The sequence below is a fragment of the Clinocottus analis genome, unplaced genomic scaffold, assembly GCF_023055335.1.
Source record: "Clinocottus analis isolate CAN_PGR_092001 unplaced genomic scaffold, fCliAna1.0.p SCAF_5, whole genome shotgun sequence".
NCBI lineage: Eukaryota > Metazoa > Chordata > Actinopteri > Perciformes > Cottidae > Clinocottus > Clinocottus analis.
Genome location: NW_027176207.1, coordinates 9,636,876 through 9,654,459, shown reverse-complemented (window position 1 = coordinate 9,654,459; position 17,584 = coordinate 9,636,876). Strand labels below are relative to the sequence as shown.

The window sequence follows — 17,584 nt, the reverse complement described above, 5'->3', positions numbered from 1 at the left end:
CTCTCTCTCTCTCTCTCCCTCCCTCTCTCTCTCTCTCTCTCTCTCTCTCTCTCTCTCTCTCTCTCTCTCTCTCTCTCACTTAGCTGAGCAACAGATTAAAACAATACAGTATCAAAACTTCATTCATTTACTCACAAAAATGTCGAGCAGCTAATGAATAAATATGTGCAGAGATGAGGTGACATTCATGTGAGTGTGGTGGAGGTAGAAAATAGAATCCACTCCTTTGGTTAAAAGCTAAACACCTGACAACCTCAAGTTTGTCTCAGTAATTCAAGACACATTTACAGCTAAATATATTTTTGGAGTGGAGACTCATGTTTCAGTGCTGCTTAAACTCCACATGTAACAACTAAACAGGACATTAAAACAACTCTTCTTTTTTTTCTATATTTAAAAAAGTATATTTTCTAACAGTTAGTTTGTCCAAGTTTCAAGCACATGACAGTTCGTTTTAAATATTCAATGGCATGTTTAAAGCTCACAAAAACACAAAACATACAGACTGACACACACATGTACAGATCATATTTACTTTACACACATGACACTTATTGACCCTCAATAACTTTATCAGGAGTAATTTTACACACACTCATGCGCACACACGCACGCACGCACGCACACACACACACACACACACACACACACACACACACACACACACACACACACACACACGCTCACACACACACACACACACACACACACAAATTGAATAATTATATACATAAAGCAGGGTTGGGAGATTATTTTCTGATTGTGGGTGGTCTTTATAGATAAACTGTGTGCGGGCTAATTTATCATCATCACTTTGAACTTCCAAACACACTTTTCATTTCTGAGTAATAAGAAAGGTCAGGATTAAAAACATGTGTGATGTTATAAAACCCCACCCCACTGCATGCTAGTAATCACCCAAGCTTTCTCTGAAAGAATAATATATTGAGATAAAATATGATCGCAGAAAAGCAACCTGTGGCTATTTGCTGATTGTTTGGGAAGATAAAGCGGAAGGAAAATGTTCCAACTAACTTGTGATGGAAGAAAGTGGAAGTTATGATAGTCACAAGTCTCAGATGTTTGTCTGATACACAGAAATACACCAGTACATTATCTTGGACCAGCTGTGATGTTTATCAGGCAGGAATGAAAAACACAAATCTAAGGAAGTTAGTATAAATGAGCCTCAAATGAGACCCTATATTTTAAATAAGACTTTTTAGCTACATGGCAAACAAAATGCATTTTGTAATCTCTGCTACATAGGATTTGGCTGGTTGTGCCAGACTCTTCAGGATATTAGCGCTGCAAATGTGGTGGGTGTGTTCAGAAAATATTCAGTCAGAGAATTGTATAAATCCATAATGATTAAAACATAAAACACTCCTACAACAACTATGGTACCCACAGTAGATGTTGTTCAATACAGTCTGAATCATTTTCCATTGTTGGTAAGCAGTCATTCACATGTAACAGTAGATTTGTGCTGAAATAATTTACTTTTATTTTTGTCCTGTAATTCGGATGTGAGCAATAATTGACTGACAATTACAACATCACCTTTCTGTAAACTGGGTGTGAACAAAATAATAGAGACATCTTCCAATGTTTAGTTTCACTTTGCTAATGCAGTTATCATTAATTTTAGGCTGTACAGCCGTACCTCAATTAGTTGTGTTATGATGCCTTACAAATTCACTGAAAGGTTGTCATCAAACCTTTTTCAAATTAAAAATACTGTCAAACATAGTTCACTTGTGTAGCTGATATTAGGAATACTACAGCTAAAGAGGGACAGTGATGTGAAATGTGAGTGTTGAGCTCTATTACATTGATGCTTACAGCATGACGTTGCACACACAGTGTAAAGTCTCATGTCCTAATTGGTCAAGCAATAGAAGCCAGATCTTTGTCGTAGCTCCCATTAGCAGAACTGTTAGCCTGCCAGTTTGTCAGGGAACCAGGAGCTACTTCTAAAACCTGCTCATGGCAAGAAGCCGGACGAGCCAGAGTCAGCGAGCTGTCCTGGATAGAGCTCTCCAAACTGCCCTTCCACCCTGACCTCTGCTGACTGTCCAGCCCCCTGACACCATTCAAGTCTGAGTTCCCATTGGTCCTACTTGGGGGCTTGGTGTAACGATCTCCGTCCCGGCACCATCCCCTCCTCCCTCTCCCGCTCCCCCATCTGCTACTTAAACAGAGCACCTCCTGGAAAGCGTGCCTGAAGTCGGGGCTGCGGCAGTAGATGAGTGGGTTGAAGGCTGAATTGGAGTAGCCCAGCCAGTTGAGGAGTCTGAAGAGCAGCTTGATATCACCCAATTTGAGGAAGGACACAAGGATGTTTAGGATGAAGAAAGGTAGCCAACACAATGTGAAGGTTCCCATGATGATCCCCAGAGTTTTCACAGCCTTGTGCTCTTTCAGACATAACTTGAGACGCTTTGCAGCAGAGTGTCTTCCTTCCCCTTTTTCTGTCCTTGCTCGGTTCTCGCCGGACTTTTCCACCTTAACGTTGTCTATTCCTCCGGTGTTCTGCATGTTTAGTCTGTCCTCTCCTGCTTCTTCTCCCACTTCAGTTCCTGACAGATTATTCATTGCCGGACTATCATCGGGATAAGCCAGCTGTGCAGTGTAATGCAAGTTATAGAAGTGCCTCTCCCTACCCCTGATCTTCTCCAGCTGTTTCTGAGCCTCCTGGAAGACACGGGTGTACAGGAAAATCATCACCACCAGAGGAAGGTAAAAGGACACGATTGAGGAGGACACCGCATACGCTGCATTGGTGTTGAAATCACAACAGTACTCATCGGCCAAGCACTTGAGTGCTTCGTCATCTTCTGACACCCACCAATTCAGATGGATGGGCAGGAAGGAGATGAGGGAAGCCACTGCCCAAACCCCAAGGACCACTGCAAAGGCCCGACCCCTGGTCAGTGGAAGGAGACAAGAGAGTAAACATGTTGAAGAATAGGGCAAACATGTGAGTGAAAACTGATATTTTTAATTACAAATTGTGGCTGTCCAATAGTGTAATAAAGGTGCTGTAAAAGCAACATGATAGGCTCAGTTTGTTTCCTAACACACTATCCCCTTATGGCCACATCCTAAATGTAATTGTATTAAATTGCACTTGTGTCAACACCACAACTTGACGGTAGATTAAAAAACACCTGCTGTGATAATACTGGTTGGCGTGTGGTCTGATGCTCCGCATGCTGGAAAGCTTGAACATGTAGAGAGTTGACACTTCCTCATACAATGGTTTGTATGGTATCTTACGAAAAAGTGTACATTTTTACTACAAGAGTTGTTTATGTTTTGTAAAAGATTGTGTTTCTGTACATAAGATATTTACGGAAGTGTCGTAACTTAACTACGGAAATAACATAAATAAATAAATAGGTTGACTTCTCATTTGGCACGGGGCACAAACAGAGGTCTCCTGAGTGAAAGACCTTTGTTTGACCCCTTGCACTCGCTCTGTCAGGATTCCTGCCGTCTTTATACTTTGTTGTTCATTATTACGTGAATTCAGTGGCGGGCCATCAGAGCCTTCTAAGCCTTCTCTGAAGGCCTAAACAGAATCACAAAAATTTATATATATATATATATATATATATATATATATATATATATATATATATATATATATATTTATATTTATATATATTAATAATTAAAATGTATCACTATTTTATAATGTAATTGTTTTTTACAAATACACTACATGTATTATAATATGTTTTCCCTATTAGCTTATTCTCTCATGTCACAGCTGTCTTCATCTGTTCCTCTGCTCCTTCAGGCCTCTCGTATGGCTTTTTGGGACCTATTTAACAACATTTTTTATCCAATCACATTTCACCTGTCTTCCTCTATGAAAGAGCAGCCTGGTTAAAATACACGGAAGAGCCTTCTGGAGACCCGAGACGTGTGATTGGTCACAGGGCCCATGTGACCATTAACATGCGCTGTGATTGGTCAGTGGGGCACCGTGACTTCTGTCTACCAGAAAACTAGCTGGCTGAACTCAGTATGAAGTAAGTTCTAAGGAGTCAGTTGTTGAAACATATTTAGAGACACAATTCATTTTTTTCTTTTATAGTTTTGCTTGCTGTATTTTTTTAAAACTATGACTGAAGGAGTAGACTTAGTGGTGGATTTACTGGCAACACCGTTCTCACAAAGGACATTTCAGGAAAGTCTAGAAACTTCTAGCTTCAACCTAGAACCAAAAAGCTATTATGACTTGCTTGTGTACTGATGACGTCTTTCACAGAGAGGACTACGGAAATGTGGTGAGTGAAATGCTGGCTTTGTAACGTATTTTTTACATGTGCAGTCATATTTAATCATACACAAGGTTGCTGCTGCTGCTGGTCAGACCGGGGCAGTCTTGTGTGTGTGTGTGTGCAGGATTTTAATTTTGTTGGATAGTTTTATTATTACTAAATGTGACTAGTTGATGACCTGACGGGTTTGGTCTGGATGAAGTCAGTCAGGGTGCACAACATCGCGAGCCGAGCGCTGCGTAAAGGCAGTCCGCGCTGATGTATTAAGTGGCTCCGCGAGTCGGGTACTCATTGAAGGCCCTCGGTCTAAAATCACGGCCCGCCACTTTGTGAATTACATATGCATTGATGGGTCATATGCGGCATATCTAGGAAATAATAACAGCGCATTCATTTTGAGGTATTATGACAAAAGCTGTACGAGAACAGCCTGAGAGAGAAGTACAGCATTTTTCATTTTGAATAAAAGCTTCTCAACTAAGACAATTGTTGTACTTCAGCCCCCACACAGCAAAAACTAAAATCTTACTTGGTGAGTAGCGTCGGGTAGCGAAGCGGCGAAGTGATGGCGAGGTAGCGGTCCACAGCGATCACACACAGGGTTTCGATGCTTGCCGTCACAAACAGCACGTCAGTTGTTGTCCAGAACTCACACATGAAGTTTCCAAACTGCCAGGTTCCCAGCAGGATGTAGCTGGAGCCAAAGGGGACCACAACCAAACCCATGATGAGGTCGGCAACAGCCAGCGAGGCAATGAAGAAGTTGGTGACTGTCTGGAGCCGCTGGAACCGCAGGATGGCGGTTATCACCAGCACGTTACCTGGACAGAATAAAACTGATTCAGAGTACTTTTCAAAGTATTTAAGTCTTCAAACTCAATTCATCCAACAAACCATCAACTAACTGAAATGCTCTGTAACTTACCAAACACTATGGCCAGAACAAGAATACCCATTGCAACACCCAGCAGCACCAGCTCTGCATCGCTGTACTCGGACACCAGGGAGGTGTTGCTGTTCTGTGATTGGTTAGTCGGTGCTGAGACAGCACTCTCATGTGCCATGATCTGCAGTCAGAAAACACAGGTTTGGTCAGCGTGGATTAAGACAGCTCAAGTGTTTTAGGTCGTTCTTTACGGTCCTTGCATGTTTCTGCTTGACACGGTTTGCTTTTCAAAGAAAGTGCTTAAAGTTATATGGATGTAAACAGAAATAATTATTTCAGATGAGAACCAGCCAAATTGCATCCAAATTGGAGTAGTATTTTCAGATGAAAGAACCCAATTAGTTCAAGTCCTATGCCATGACCAATGAGCTATCCTGACATTTGAACTACTTAAGGTCAATACCTCAACGAGCTACACAGGGCGGGTCTTGCCAAGAAATGCAGTGGTTTCATATATACATGGGAGAGCGAGAGAGAGACACAGAGAGAGCAAGAGGAGAAATGACATGCAGAGAAGTTCCTGTTTACATTGGGCTTCAAGGCTCTGACCTAATCCCTCCCTAGCATATGCCACAGTGGTATTTGCAAAAGAGCAGATGTAGCAACATTGGCAGAAAAAGACCAGGCAGTGCATGAACTGTCTTATTGCACCTTTTGGCTCTGGGTGGGTTTGACTTACGGTATGTTGCAGTGAAAATAATATGCATATACAATGTTCTATGTAAAATGCTGCACCACAAAGTGACTTGCCTGCCTAAACTGGATCACAATGCATATTGTTCTCATAATTATAGCGTAGGTTAGCTGTGCATGAAGGCTCTTTTACACCAAAGCCCCAGTTTAGTGCAGACATCAGGTGGTCCCTGTGTACCACTCTGACCGGTCAGTAGCTGCTTGTTATCTACGCAGCATTCTACCTGTTTAGGTGGCTGTGTATTCATTTTCATGTTGCTCATATCCAAGGCTCCATGTTTTTAACGCTTGGACTATTTGCACAAGTTGTTTGGTCAACTGGATATTTCGTGTGCATGCTCACCTGGATTTATTTGTGTGTTTGGCTTTATTTAAAAACAATCTGAAAACTCACAACACATGTTGATGCAAGCTGTGAAGGTTGAGTAACATTGATTACAAGAGTTCAGCAAGTTGTTCATGGTTAATGAGCAAAGTGTTGAACTTTTTAAAAAAAAAAAACAGGATGGACCACGAGGAGATTATTCATTTCGCAAGTGGAATAAATTGCTGCTCCTTTTTTTTGTCATCCTTCCTTTAAATGTCTCAACATACTTTCCCATAACAGAGAGGTGCCAGAGTGTGGTGCAAGAAGTGATGGATCTATTAGAAAGTTGAGTGCAAACTAATTTTAAAAAATCAATCTTTCATTACTGATGCTCCGAAGGCTGTTTCATTTGTAATGAATAAAGCACGGCCCGGTCTGTCACTGACAGATGATAATGCGCTGCACTCAATCCAATACTAGGCTATTGACAACCAAAGGAATGACTTTTTTATTCATGGTTGTAAAATGTTAACTGCATTTTTTGCTCTCGTCATTAAGCTTGAAGATTACCCTGGTACCTTTTACACTGATGACCCGTAATGGAGCGCTCACTAAACGCATTGAACAGATCAATAATCTAAGCGGCTACACATAGTCAAGCAGGCAAAAAAGGCTCTGGTCACTCTGCTCTACCCCCTGCCTTTGCTGTTTCAACAGCCGCAGACACACACACATGCACGCACACACACACGCACGCACGCACACACACACACACACACACACACACACGCACACACAAAGGAACTCTCTGAGGCATATAATCAAATGCAAAATATTTACTGACATACATATCCCAATATTTAGGCAGAGAGAAGTTGGTAGTGGTAAGTGTGCTAAGTATTTAAACACACACAAATGCACACAATAGCACACCAACACAACAAGCACAAACTCCCCAAAATGCACAAACAGAACACCTAGCTTTTGAAGTAAGATTAATGGATAACAGAGATGTCTTTGTGCACTTTGTGAGTGAAAAGCACACATGCTCTTACAACTGAGCCACAAAACCTGTTGCTGTCCTGATCAAATAAACCATATAAAAGATTAAAGCTAGTCTAACTACAGAAACTAAAGATATCTAACTTATTTCAGCTAGATTACATTTGGTCAGAGGTCTTACTTTTATGGCGGGCGTTCTGCTCCTTTTACAGCGATACATAAATGTTTTTAGTAACTCCAGAAAATCTTCTTGATTTTCTTTCATTGGCTCTGAGCTGATCCCTCACTAGTGGATTAATTGAACAATTATTGAACATCTGAAACAGTAAAAACTAAAATAGCTGTGGTGTCATCGCGAGTAGATGTTTTAATAAACATATGCATGCATCGACAAACACCAGACTTAGTTCCAGTTAGTTTCCCTACCTCCAGGCTCCGTCCTGCGCTTTACAATCCAGTGATTTGATCATCCAGATGCCTTTAAATCCACAACACAAAGTCTCATCATAATGTGTTTGTCAGGAGCTTTTGGTCTCTCTTTCTCTTCTGCTGAGTTGTGAGTGTCTGGTTTTGTGTGTGACACACGCACGCACACACACACACACTGCCCCGCTCTCCCTTTCCGATACATGTAAACACCCTTCCAGCCCTCCACCACACTTGCCCTTTTGAAGCAGCTGAGCCCGTCACTCTTTTTTATAAGCAAGCCCTCATGACATCACAGCTAGACAGTAGCCTATCAGAGGACAAGGAATCGCTTTTAGTGTATGTTGCACGTCTGCAGTGGACTCACAGCTCAACAGCACTCATTAGTTACAAACACTAGTTTTCTATGTCTTTTTCAGCCCCACCCTACTTTACAATCTCACATTAGAGCTGCAGTACAAAACCACAACCTTCCGTTTCTCGCTGCTGGGTAGTTGTACTGTTGCAGTTGAGCAGTTTGAAACACAATGCAAACAACCTTCAACCTGAATGTTTTTTACTATAGTGTATTCCTATATGCTTTATTGTATTTTATTATTGCATTAAAAAGACACTGGGTTGATCAAGGGTGTAGCTGGGGTAAATTGAGACAATATCAAACACAGTAAACGCAATACTTCCTCTTGCATGTTGAGTCAAGGTCAGAGGACACCACAAGAAACAATATGTTCAGTAACATGACTTCTGCTCAGCTCAGACCTACCAGCAGCTTACATTTAATTTAACTGACTGAATAATGCTTCACAGTGTTTTTGTATTATTATATGTTTTATCATGTATTCACACACACATGTTGAGTATCTGAGTTCTATATTTAATCGAGCTAAAGCTTTCGATGTGTTATTGAACAGACAGCTCATGATAAACCGCAGCAGTTTAACTGCATCCAACCGTCTCATCACAATGCGTTCATCCTGGCTGCATGCCCGATCAATACTCATCTATAATTGATGACGTTAAGCATAGTCGTTTGAGTTCAACACAAGTTCACAAGTGAGAACGATCACACCTTTAAATAAGTGAGGTTCGAGGAGATAAGTCATGGTATAATTCCACAGCAAGTTTATAAAGAAGCCCCGAGCAACATCCATGTGGTCAAAATGACTGATCAGAGACAACCACTTGAACATTGTGAGTCATCTTCAATGCCGAAAGCACTTCATCTTTTCAACCAATCGGCTGTGAAAAGCCACCGCTTGTGCAAGTGCAAGCTGCCAACATCCTGCTGAGCAAGCAAGCAGTTCATTCAAAGGACTGGTGAGATATTTCCATCAAAATGATTTATGCATCTGGATCCCACCTCTCACTGTAACAGTTTGCTGAAAACAAAAATAGGGGAATACTTAATGCACTATTTAAGCAAGCTACTTTCCCTACAAGTATTTTTCTTTTTAACTCTGAGTTCGCCCATGACTCATCTGAATAAAATCACACTGCCTCGAGTCCCACACAGTAAATTAAAAGAAAAAAAACAGGCGTTAAATATCACGGATCCTGCGGTCGTATTGAAGCTAGAAGGTGAAATAAGAGGAATAAATGTGAAAGGCGACTCACCGCGGAGGACTCCTCCATCCTGACCACGCGTGGTTCACTTCACAAGGTTATTTGAATGTTATCAAAGTTAGTGTTTTTTACCTATTATGTTCTTGTGTGTTGAGTTCATATTGTGTTGACAGATTGTTTTTTTGATACCGTTTCTTGGTATTCACTGCACGTTGCTGGCATGTAATCAAACCCTTTCAGGCAACTTTAGCTAATGGCAAAGTCTCCTTGAGCTGCTGAGAGGATACAATGTGATATTGTCATCTTTCTGGCTGACCACGTTACCAGCGTGTCAAGTAATTTCATTTTTTTAACCTCGGGATGGCATTTCTCAGCAATCAAATCACCAAACTGAGTTAAATCAACTGACGATAGCTTGGTCCTTTGCATTAAACAAAAAGGCTCTGTTAAGGTTACATCATTTGGTACAGTATGTTAACTTAATTTAGATTTTATGAATGAATCATATGATGTTATCCCATATTGATGTGTTTATAGGTTAAGGGCCTAATAATAATAATAATAATAATTAAAGCTGCAAGCCCGCTCATAGCTGCTTGCAGCTTTAATTCATTCATATATATATCCATCTCTCGATATATTCTACTGATGCTATTGTTTTGTTCTCCGTTTCAAGTTTTCTCAGTTTTTCATCTCAAAAGGTTAGCTTCCATCGTTTCTTTCCACCAAGCGTAGCTAACAGTTTTGTCATTCCACGCACACTTCGCGCACATTGTTCCTGTCCACGAACATTTAGCTCTCATCGTTCCTGTTCACGAACACGAAGCTGCCTGCCTGACTGACATCTCTTAGTGGATGTCCCCACACCACCTGAAAATCAACCCTGACAAGACTGAACTGCTTTTCCTTCCAGGAAAAGGCTCTCCCACCCACGACCTCACGATCACCTTCAACAATGCGGTGCTGGCCCCCGACCCTGGCTGCCAGGAACCTCGGTGTGACACCTGACAGTCAACTCTCCCTGACTGCCTACATCACCGCAGCGACACGCTCCTGTAGGTTCATGCTGTACAACATCAGGAGAATACGTCCCCTGCTCACACAGAAGGCGGTACAGGTTCTGGTCCAGGCTCTGATCATCTGGCGCCTTGTCTACTGTAACTCCCTCCTGGCAGGCCTACCTGCCAATGCCATTCAACCTCTTCAGCTCATTCAGAACGCTGCAGCTCGACTGATCTTTAACCTCCCGAAATTCACTCACACGACTCCGATCCGCCGCGATCTTCACATCCGCTTCAAAACATTGGTACTTGCATACCGTGCTATACGAACAGATCGGGTCTGAGCTACAACCAGGACATGGTAAAACTGTACACCCCAGCTCGTTTCACTCCGCTCAGCTTCAGCCAATCAGCTTGTCGCTCCGTCACTACGAACTAAACACTCAACGAAGTCGCGACTGTTTGCTGTGCTGGCTCCTCGATGGTGGAATGATCTCTCCATTGACATCAGGACAGCAGAAAGTGTCCACATCTTCCGCCGCAAACTAAAAACTCATCTTTTTCGACTACAGCTTGAATAAAGACAGTAGCAGCAGCACTTTAGCAGCACTTAGAGGACTCTTACTGATAGCACTTTGTAGTTTGACTTTATTGAATAAATAAATTGTGCTCTTGATTCTTGTTGTTCTGAGTTCGTACTCACGGTTGAATGCACTTACTGTAAGTCGCTGTGGATAAAAGCGTCAGCTAAATGACATGTAATGTAATGTAGTGCCAACACATTCCCCGTCCCACCTTTTCCTGTCCTTGCCCTAAACCTTCCTCTTTCTCCCTCCACATCCTACTCTCCCTGTCACATCTCAACTTCTTATATCCGTCCCTTCATATCATATCCCTGCACCAGATGCAGAACCCATTGTGGTCTATAATCTGTTGTCTCAAAGTCGATGCTTGTCAGCTGTTCTACCTGCTCTCACCTGACCTCAACTCTCCAGCATCCAAATGTGGTATTCATGACTTTGTATGTAGGAACTTTTGCAGAGTTGTGACATACATTGGCATCTTTAATTCTGCTAATTTTGCAAAACAGATTCAATTTGGATTTTAAACCCGTATAACGGAGACATGTTTTTTAATGATTGTATGCCATCAAGTTACAAATGGCTCAAACTGCAAATCACCCTGACACAATATCATTTCTTGCAATAGAACATATACTAATATAATTAAATCATGTCAGTATTCCTCAGTCCCACTGGACGTCATTTTTTTCAGTGGAAACTTTTTTTTTCGTTTAATATTTTTAAATGTATTGTCATGAACTGACTTTAAAAAAACATCAGAAAAAAACATGCACAGTGCACCAATAAAGGCATCGGTAGCAGAAAGAAGCAACAGCAATTATTTATTTCATTTGCAGTGAGTGAACCTTCATAAGGAAAACTGAAATATTCCCAGCCTCATCTGGGTTTGTGGTGTTACTTATTTGTTCTTCTAAAAGAAGCCCAGTCTGGACCGTATATCCTGTATGTGCATCTGGACCAAATAGACCAAACTTTACTGTTTCCTGCTGCTGTAATAACCTACACCAACGAGTCTGGATTTTAGCCCCTTATCTTTCCTGCACCAATATCCGACAATGGCTCCATGCATGGTATTCTGGGATTCAGGAGAATACCATGACCAAAATGCTCTGTAGAGGAGCTGACTTCAGCCTTTCATCAGGCTTTGCTTCACACAAAACACCTCATACAATGTATATATATTTTTCACTATCTGCTCTGCCCAACTCCTCCTATACCATGTTTATTTATACATCCCTGACCCCTGTTCTGCATGGCTGAGACAACTGTTTTGACAGATGCGATGATTGGAAGAGTCAAACAAGGTGGCGAAAAACATTCACCACAGCAAGCAAATTGGACACTTATCTGGAACAAAGTTGTTTTCAGTTGTTATGTCCGCCAGTAGACTCGGTCGTGTGTGAGCATATGTGAGTGAGTGTGCACCTCTGTGTCTGTCCACGGCTACTCTCGCGTTCTGACGCAGCAAACTGTGAATCACTGTGTGATAACTGTGCTATCTTTTGGTGGTCAGTTATGGCCGGATGCTCAAAGACCTCTTGTGGTTGGTTACTCAAAATACATTTTATTGCTTGTTTCATACAACCATCGACAACCTGCTAACTCCTCACTCTCTGGGGGGCGGTTAAGAGTATAGTACACATCTGTAATAACAGTGATAACACAGCTGAATGCATCTACAACCCCGTGAGACACAGCGAGGGGTGGGAGGTACACTTTTATTGTTTTGGACAGTGTGTTTGACGAACAGTGAGTTTCACTTGTTTTTGACCAGAGTTTATGAAATGTCTTTTTTTCAGTGTCAATCACACAGTAAAGCAGTGATCGTTGCTGAAACATCTGCTGAAGTCTGCACTCCACTGAGTACACATTTCTACAGAAGTGTTCCTTTCATAAATATGAAATGAAATACACTATGGAGTTTGTGTACGTGTTGATAGGTCAGGAGAGGTGAAATGAAAGCTCAACCTTTCACAGATCACGGACGAGGTACATGAGCAGAAAGATACACACTCTTTATGCCAGTCAGCACCTTTCCTTTCCTTCCACGCTCTCTCTCTGTCACCATCGTCACTCCCACTCCTCCTGTCTTTCCATCCACCCTCGCTCCTTTTCTCTCCTCCCTCATCGCTCTCTCCTCTTTGAGCCCGTCTCCCTTATCTTTTATAACTCCCCTTCCACCGCGTCTCTCATCACTGCATCTCTGATTCCTTTCTTTGGTTGTTTCCCTTTTAGGTAGCTCCTTTACACTGCAGCTCATCTTTCATCTCTACTTATGTTCCTCGTTCACCTGGCGCTTTTACCCACTCCCCTTTCCCCCACTTGTGTCATTTGTCACCGCTTTTGAAACACTATTTCCCAACAATTCTCAACAGTTTTCACCTTTTCAATATCAGCAGATGCATGAATTGTTCTTGAATTATACCAATAAGCATCTCAAGCTTTGGAAGTGGATGTTTTACGCAGAGAAAAAAAACCTATTCCGTATTTTTTCTTCGTCAGATGAGTCAGGTTGAACATTGTTTTCCAAAGATAGTTTTGGCTCAAGTGTAAGCATATGATTCTTCACAGTCAAAGGATCATTTAATATGACAATCACAAAATATCAATCACTGTTTGCTGAAAGAGGCCCACTCTGGGCAGTATATCCTGTTTGTGCATCTGGACCAAATAGACCATCATGCACTGTTTTCTGCTGCTATAATAACCTACACAGAGGCAAATCATTTGACTTGATTTAAACAAATATTTCAGCTCCAACACTAACAAGCAGGCCGATCTTTTTTCTTCCTTTTTATGGTTCTTTGATGTTACCTATTTGAGAAATTGACATGGGTCCCTTTATGGTCAAACTTGATATAGTATTTCTATTCATACGTTACATTACTGAAGCTTTAGTACTGGAACAATCCAAGATGTAATTGAACTCTTTCAACTGTACTGATAGCACCTTACAAAAGTAGTCACACAAGAACCATTTCAGATTAACTTCAGTCAGTTACAGTACTCTGCGAATGGTCCTTACAATGTGACTGGGATTTTTCCTTGCGAAGAACATGCCTAAAACAAAATATACTAACTGGAAAAAATGAACAGCCAACGCATTTGAGTGTCTTTTAGTTAGTCGGACAGTATTTTGAGTTGTGAGAAAAAATATGGCGCTCTTCTGTCCGTGGTTGATTTTTTTTGTCTCTGTGACTTTGCAGATAAAATATGAGTGTGATTCTCACGATGTTATCACAGACAACAAAGACTAACTGAGATTATTTTATGTCTTCCAATGTGAAATTTGACACCGATGGTTAAGTGGAATAACACACAACAGCATGTGCTTTGGCTGAATGATGGTTGAGATAATCACCATCAGATTTGATGATGAATACACACTAAGAGCAAGCCCCGAGGTGATTTTACCATGACGTTTTGTGAGAACGAGGACAATCCTGAACACTTGCACTATTGTGTTTTCATGCAATGTATTTTGGGACAAGGCGGGAGGTGAGGTATTCATAAACCAGCTATCTCAAGATAAGTTGTGTTTTATCTTTTATTTAAAGAAAGAACAAGAACATTTTGTGATTTATCAGACATACTTTCATCTACAGTTATAAATCTTGTGTTTTTGGGAAGGGCAATGTGACCTTTTACCTCGAGATTGTGATTTATCAACAATAACGGTGACTCTTAAGGTTACAAGGTTACAAGGTTAATTTATTGTAATTGTGCAACTGCAGGGTTGGGCAACTAAATGCAGTGTGTACTAGGACTGTTGGCCCCTAAACTAGGGAAAATGTTTTGTCTTCAAATAGGAGGAGAGTCTCCTCAATTGTGATATACCGGTACATATTTGTGTCTCCATAGTGTGCTAAACACACACTGGCAATATCCAGTCTTACAGCCTTTACACTAAGGGGTGTGGTGAGTAAACAACACCAAATTGTAGTGAAACAATTTTTCTTTAAGGTTGACGAGATTTCCACAGGCCGAGGACAAACTACCTTCGGGTTTCTGGGATCCACAATCTCCCGGGACCTGAAGTGGGCCTTCAACATCAACACCATCCGGAGAAAGGCCCAGCAGAGGTTGTACTTCCTGCACCAGCTCAGGAAGTACAACCTGCCTCAGGCGCTGCTGATCCTGTTCTTCTCTGCCATCATCCAGTCGGTCCTCTGTTCTTCCATCGCCGTGTGGTTTGGATCGGCCACCAAACAGGACAGAGACAGACTACAAGGAATAGTCAAGTCTGCAGAGAACTATTGGTTCCAGCATGTCCTTCATCCTGGACTTGTACACCTCCAGAGTCAGGAAGCGGGCTGTAAGGATCACTGCAGACCCCTCACACCCTTGACACAAGCTGTTTCAACTCCTTCCCTCTGGTAGGCGCTACAGAGCACTTTACGCCAAAACCACCAGACACATATACAGCTTTTTTTCAACTGGTCGTCAGTCTGATGAACAATAAATCTGACCCCTCCATCTGCACTACTTGCACTTCTCTGACTACTGTTGTCTTCATTTGTCTTTTTGTCTCTGTTCTCTTTAATGTCTTTTTTATATTCATCTTGTTTATTGTATATTGTGTATGTATAGAAGTACAACGGGCTAATTAAAACCATAATCAAATTCCATGTATGTGTAAACATACATGCCAATAAAGCTAATTTTGATTCTGGATCCTATTGATCCGGGGCGTTGGGGCAAATAGGTGATCGGTTGATTTGCAGTCTGACAGGTAATAATTTGCCCTTGTTCAGACAAAGATTATGTTGATTTTTCACTGTGTACTATTCATGTTTTGTGTAAAGGCAGTAATAACAAAACAATAAATCAAAAAAATATATCATGGCGTGCAAATTAATCGCAAAAAAGCCCCCAGCATGTAAAGGCTTTTACTGCGGAGATGAACTGAAGTATTTACGGACCATCGATCCCTCATGCTGTAAAACAAAAGACTGCTGAATCTTCTCTCATATTTTTGGTCCTTAGGCTTTTATCAATAAATGTCTTTCAAGTATGCAGCATCAGCCAAAATAAGGATTATCCCAAAATTGATCAATTGGGATTTCTACAGGTTTAAAGATGCTCACACATGTTTAGCCATCAATATATTGAAGTTGCTCTAATTTATAATTTGCATGTCAACAATAGATAAAATGACAAAGTGTAACGTGAAAGCAGTCGTTCGTATTGACAAACCACACAAAATGATCTGCTGACTTTGCAGTTTTTCTCAGCAATATTGACATTTTTGTGTTTTTTAACTAATTGTTTTGTTTTTTTCTTGACCTAAAATGTTACTCCTTTTGGTTCAAGCTCACTGCTCTGATCTACGTAGTCTTTATAAGGAGACAGATATTTCCCTCTCGATCTCACTGCGTAGGTATTTAGTTTTTGGCTGGTGTGGTGGTACATTTCCTATACAGCTTGTTACTTCCTGTCCAAGAGGATGTGACTGCTTACCCCCCTTTCAGCCTCTCATGAAGTTTCATCTTTTTTCTTTTTTTCTGTTTGCTCCTCCACCCACAGCTCTTACGTCTATATGTGATAACCTGTTTCATGCCTCAGTTTTAATTGTTAATTAACACCCACACACAGACACACAAAGTGCAATGTTCTTTTGAGGGAACACTCCATTGTGTCCCAAATGCTTTTTAATCGGCAGACTTGACAATGGGTCCTCAGTCACAGACACTCAAACTGGATGTTACTCCAGGTGACGTATTGTTTTTCTGACCTCCAGTTGACTTTCGATTGAAGTCATCAGCCAAGACCTGAACTCTGACTCTTATTCTGAAAGGATGGAGGCAGAAAGTCCACAGACAAACTACTGGGATCTGACTGAAGGAATAAAACTCCTACCAAAACTGAGAAAAGTCACGACTCACACACACACATGCATCATATTGCAGCCAATTTGATGGTTTCTTGTGTAGGAGGCATTAGGAAGCATCAGTGGTTTACCAGTATTTTTCAGGAAGTATCCCACACATTGTTTTAATTTACAGGAACCTGAGCCAAGGCAGACTGAGAGGTAACCGTTTAAACATGTGTTTGTGTTGCAGGGTTTTTGTATATAAGAGAGAATGTGCACACCCTTCAGAGCAGCGGCCCCCTGAATGTTGTCTTAACTTGTGCTGCCACCCTTTGGTGTTGCTTTGTAGCTACAGATATATGGCTCATTGTAGCGGCCGCTAAACTAGTGTGTTCAGTCAATATGCATCTTTTATCCATCTATAAATCTGGGATCAATCAGATACAATGAAACAAACATAGATTCAAATGTAACTTCTAAGTCGGTCAATATGGACAATATTTACAGTGTTCAACCCGGAACAGCACAATATAAATTACATTTAGGGTAGATTTTTCATAGATTCTCTTATGTTAATATATTATGATATGATCATTACAGTGATGGCTATGAGATAAAAAAAAATACCATGATTGAAGTGACCCGCAGTCGCGCCAACATTAACTAACCAATGAGAGCCATTGACACACCACCATGTCTAGGAAATCAGTTGACACACTGATCGTACAAATGCATTGGCTGGGAATTGAACCCAGGTACCCTCAAATGTGATATGGAGCCAAATCAGACAATGCGATGCAAATAGCCACAAATATTTGGTGTCTCCTTCAAATGGCGCAAATTTGATCGTTCACAAGACATCTGCAGACGCCCAAGCACAGTCTCTTGCCAATCTCAGAACACTTTGTTTATTTAAGACAATAACCCTAAAATCTTGAGCAGGACATCAATTGAC

The 17,584-nt window shown here is 41.2% G+C and overlaps 1 protein-coding gene across 1 annotated transcript; it reads right to left on the bottom strand.

The window, feature by feature from the left end:
• Window positions 1-68: 68 nt before the first annotated feature.
• LOC137802452 (beta-2 adrenergic receptor-like) lies at window positions 69-7,893 on the bottom strand. Its single transcript, XM_068600319.1, has 4 exons — window positions 7,670-7,893; window positions 5,221-5,362; window positions 4,825-5,116; window positions 69-2,929 (listed from the first exon to the last, which is right to left on the bottom strand). Exons 2-4 carry the CDS (start codon window positions 5,357-5,359, stop codon window positions 1,891-1,893), a joined length of 1,470 nt encoding a protein of 489 aa, XP_068456420.1. The 5' UTR covers window positions 5,360-5,362; window positions 7,670-7,893; the 3' UTR covers window positions 69-1,890.
• Window positions 7,894-17,584: the final 9,691 nt, after the last annotated feature.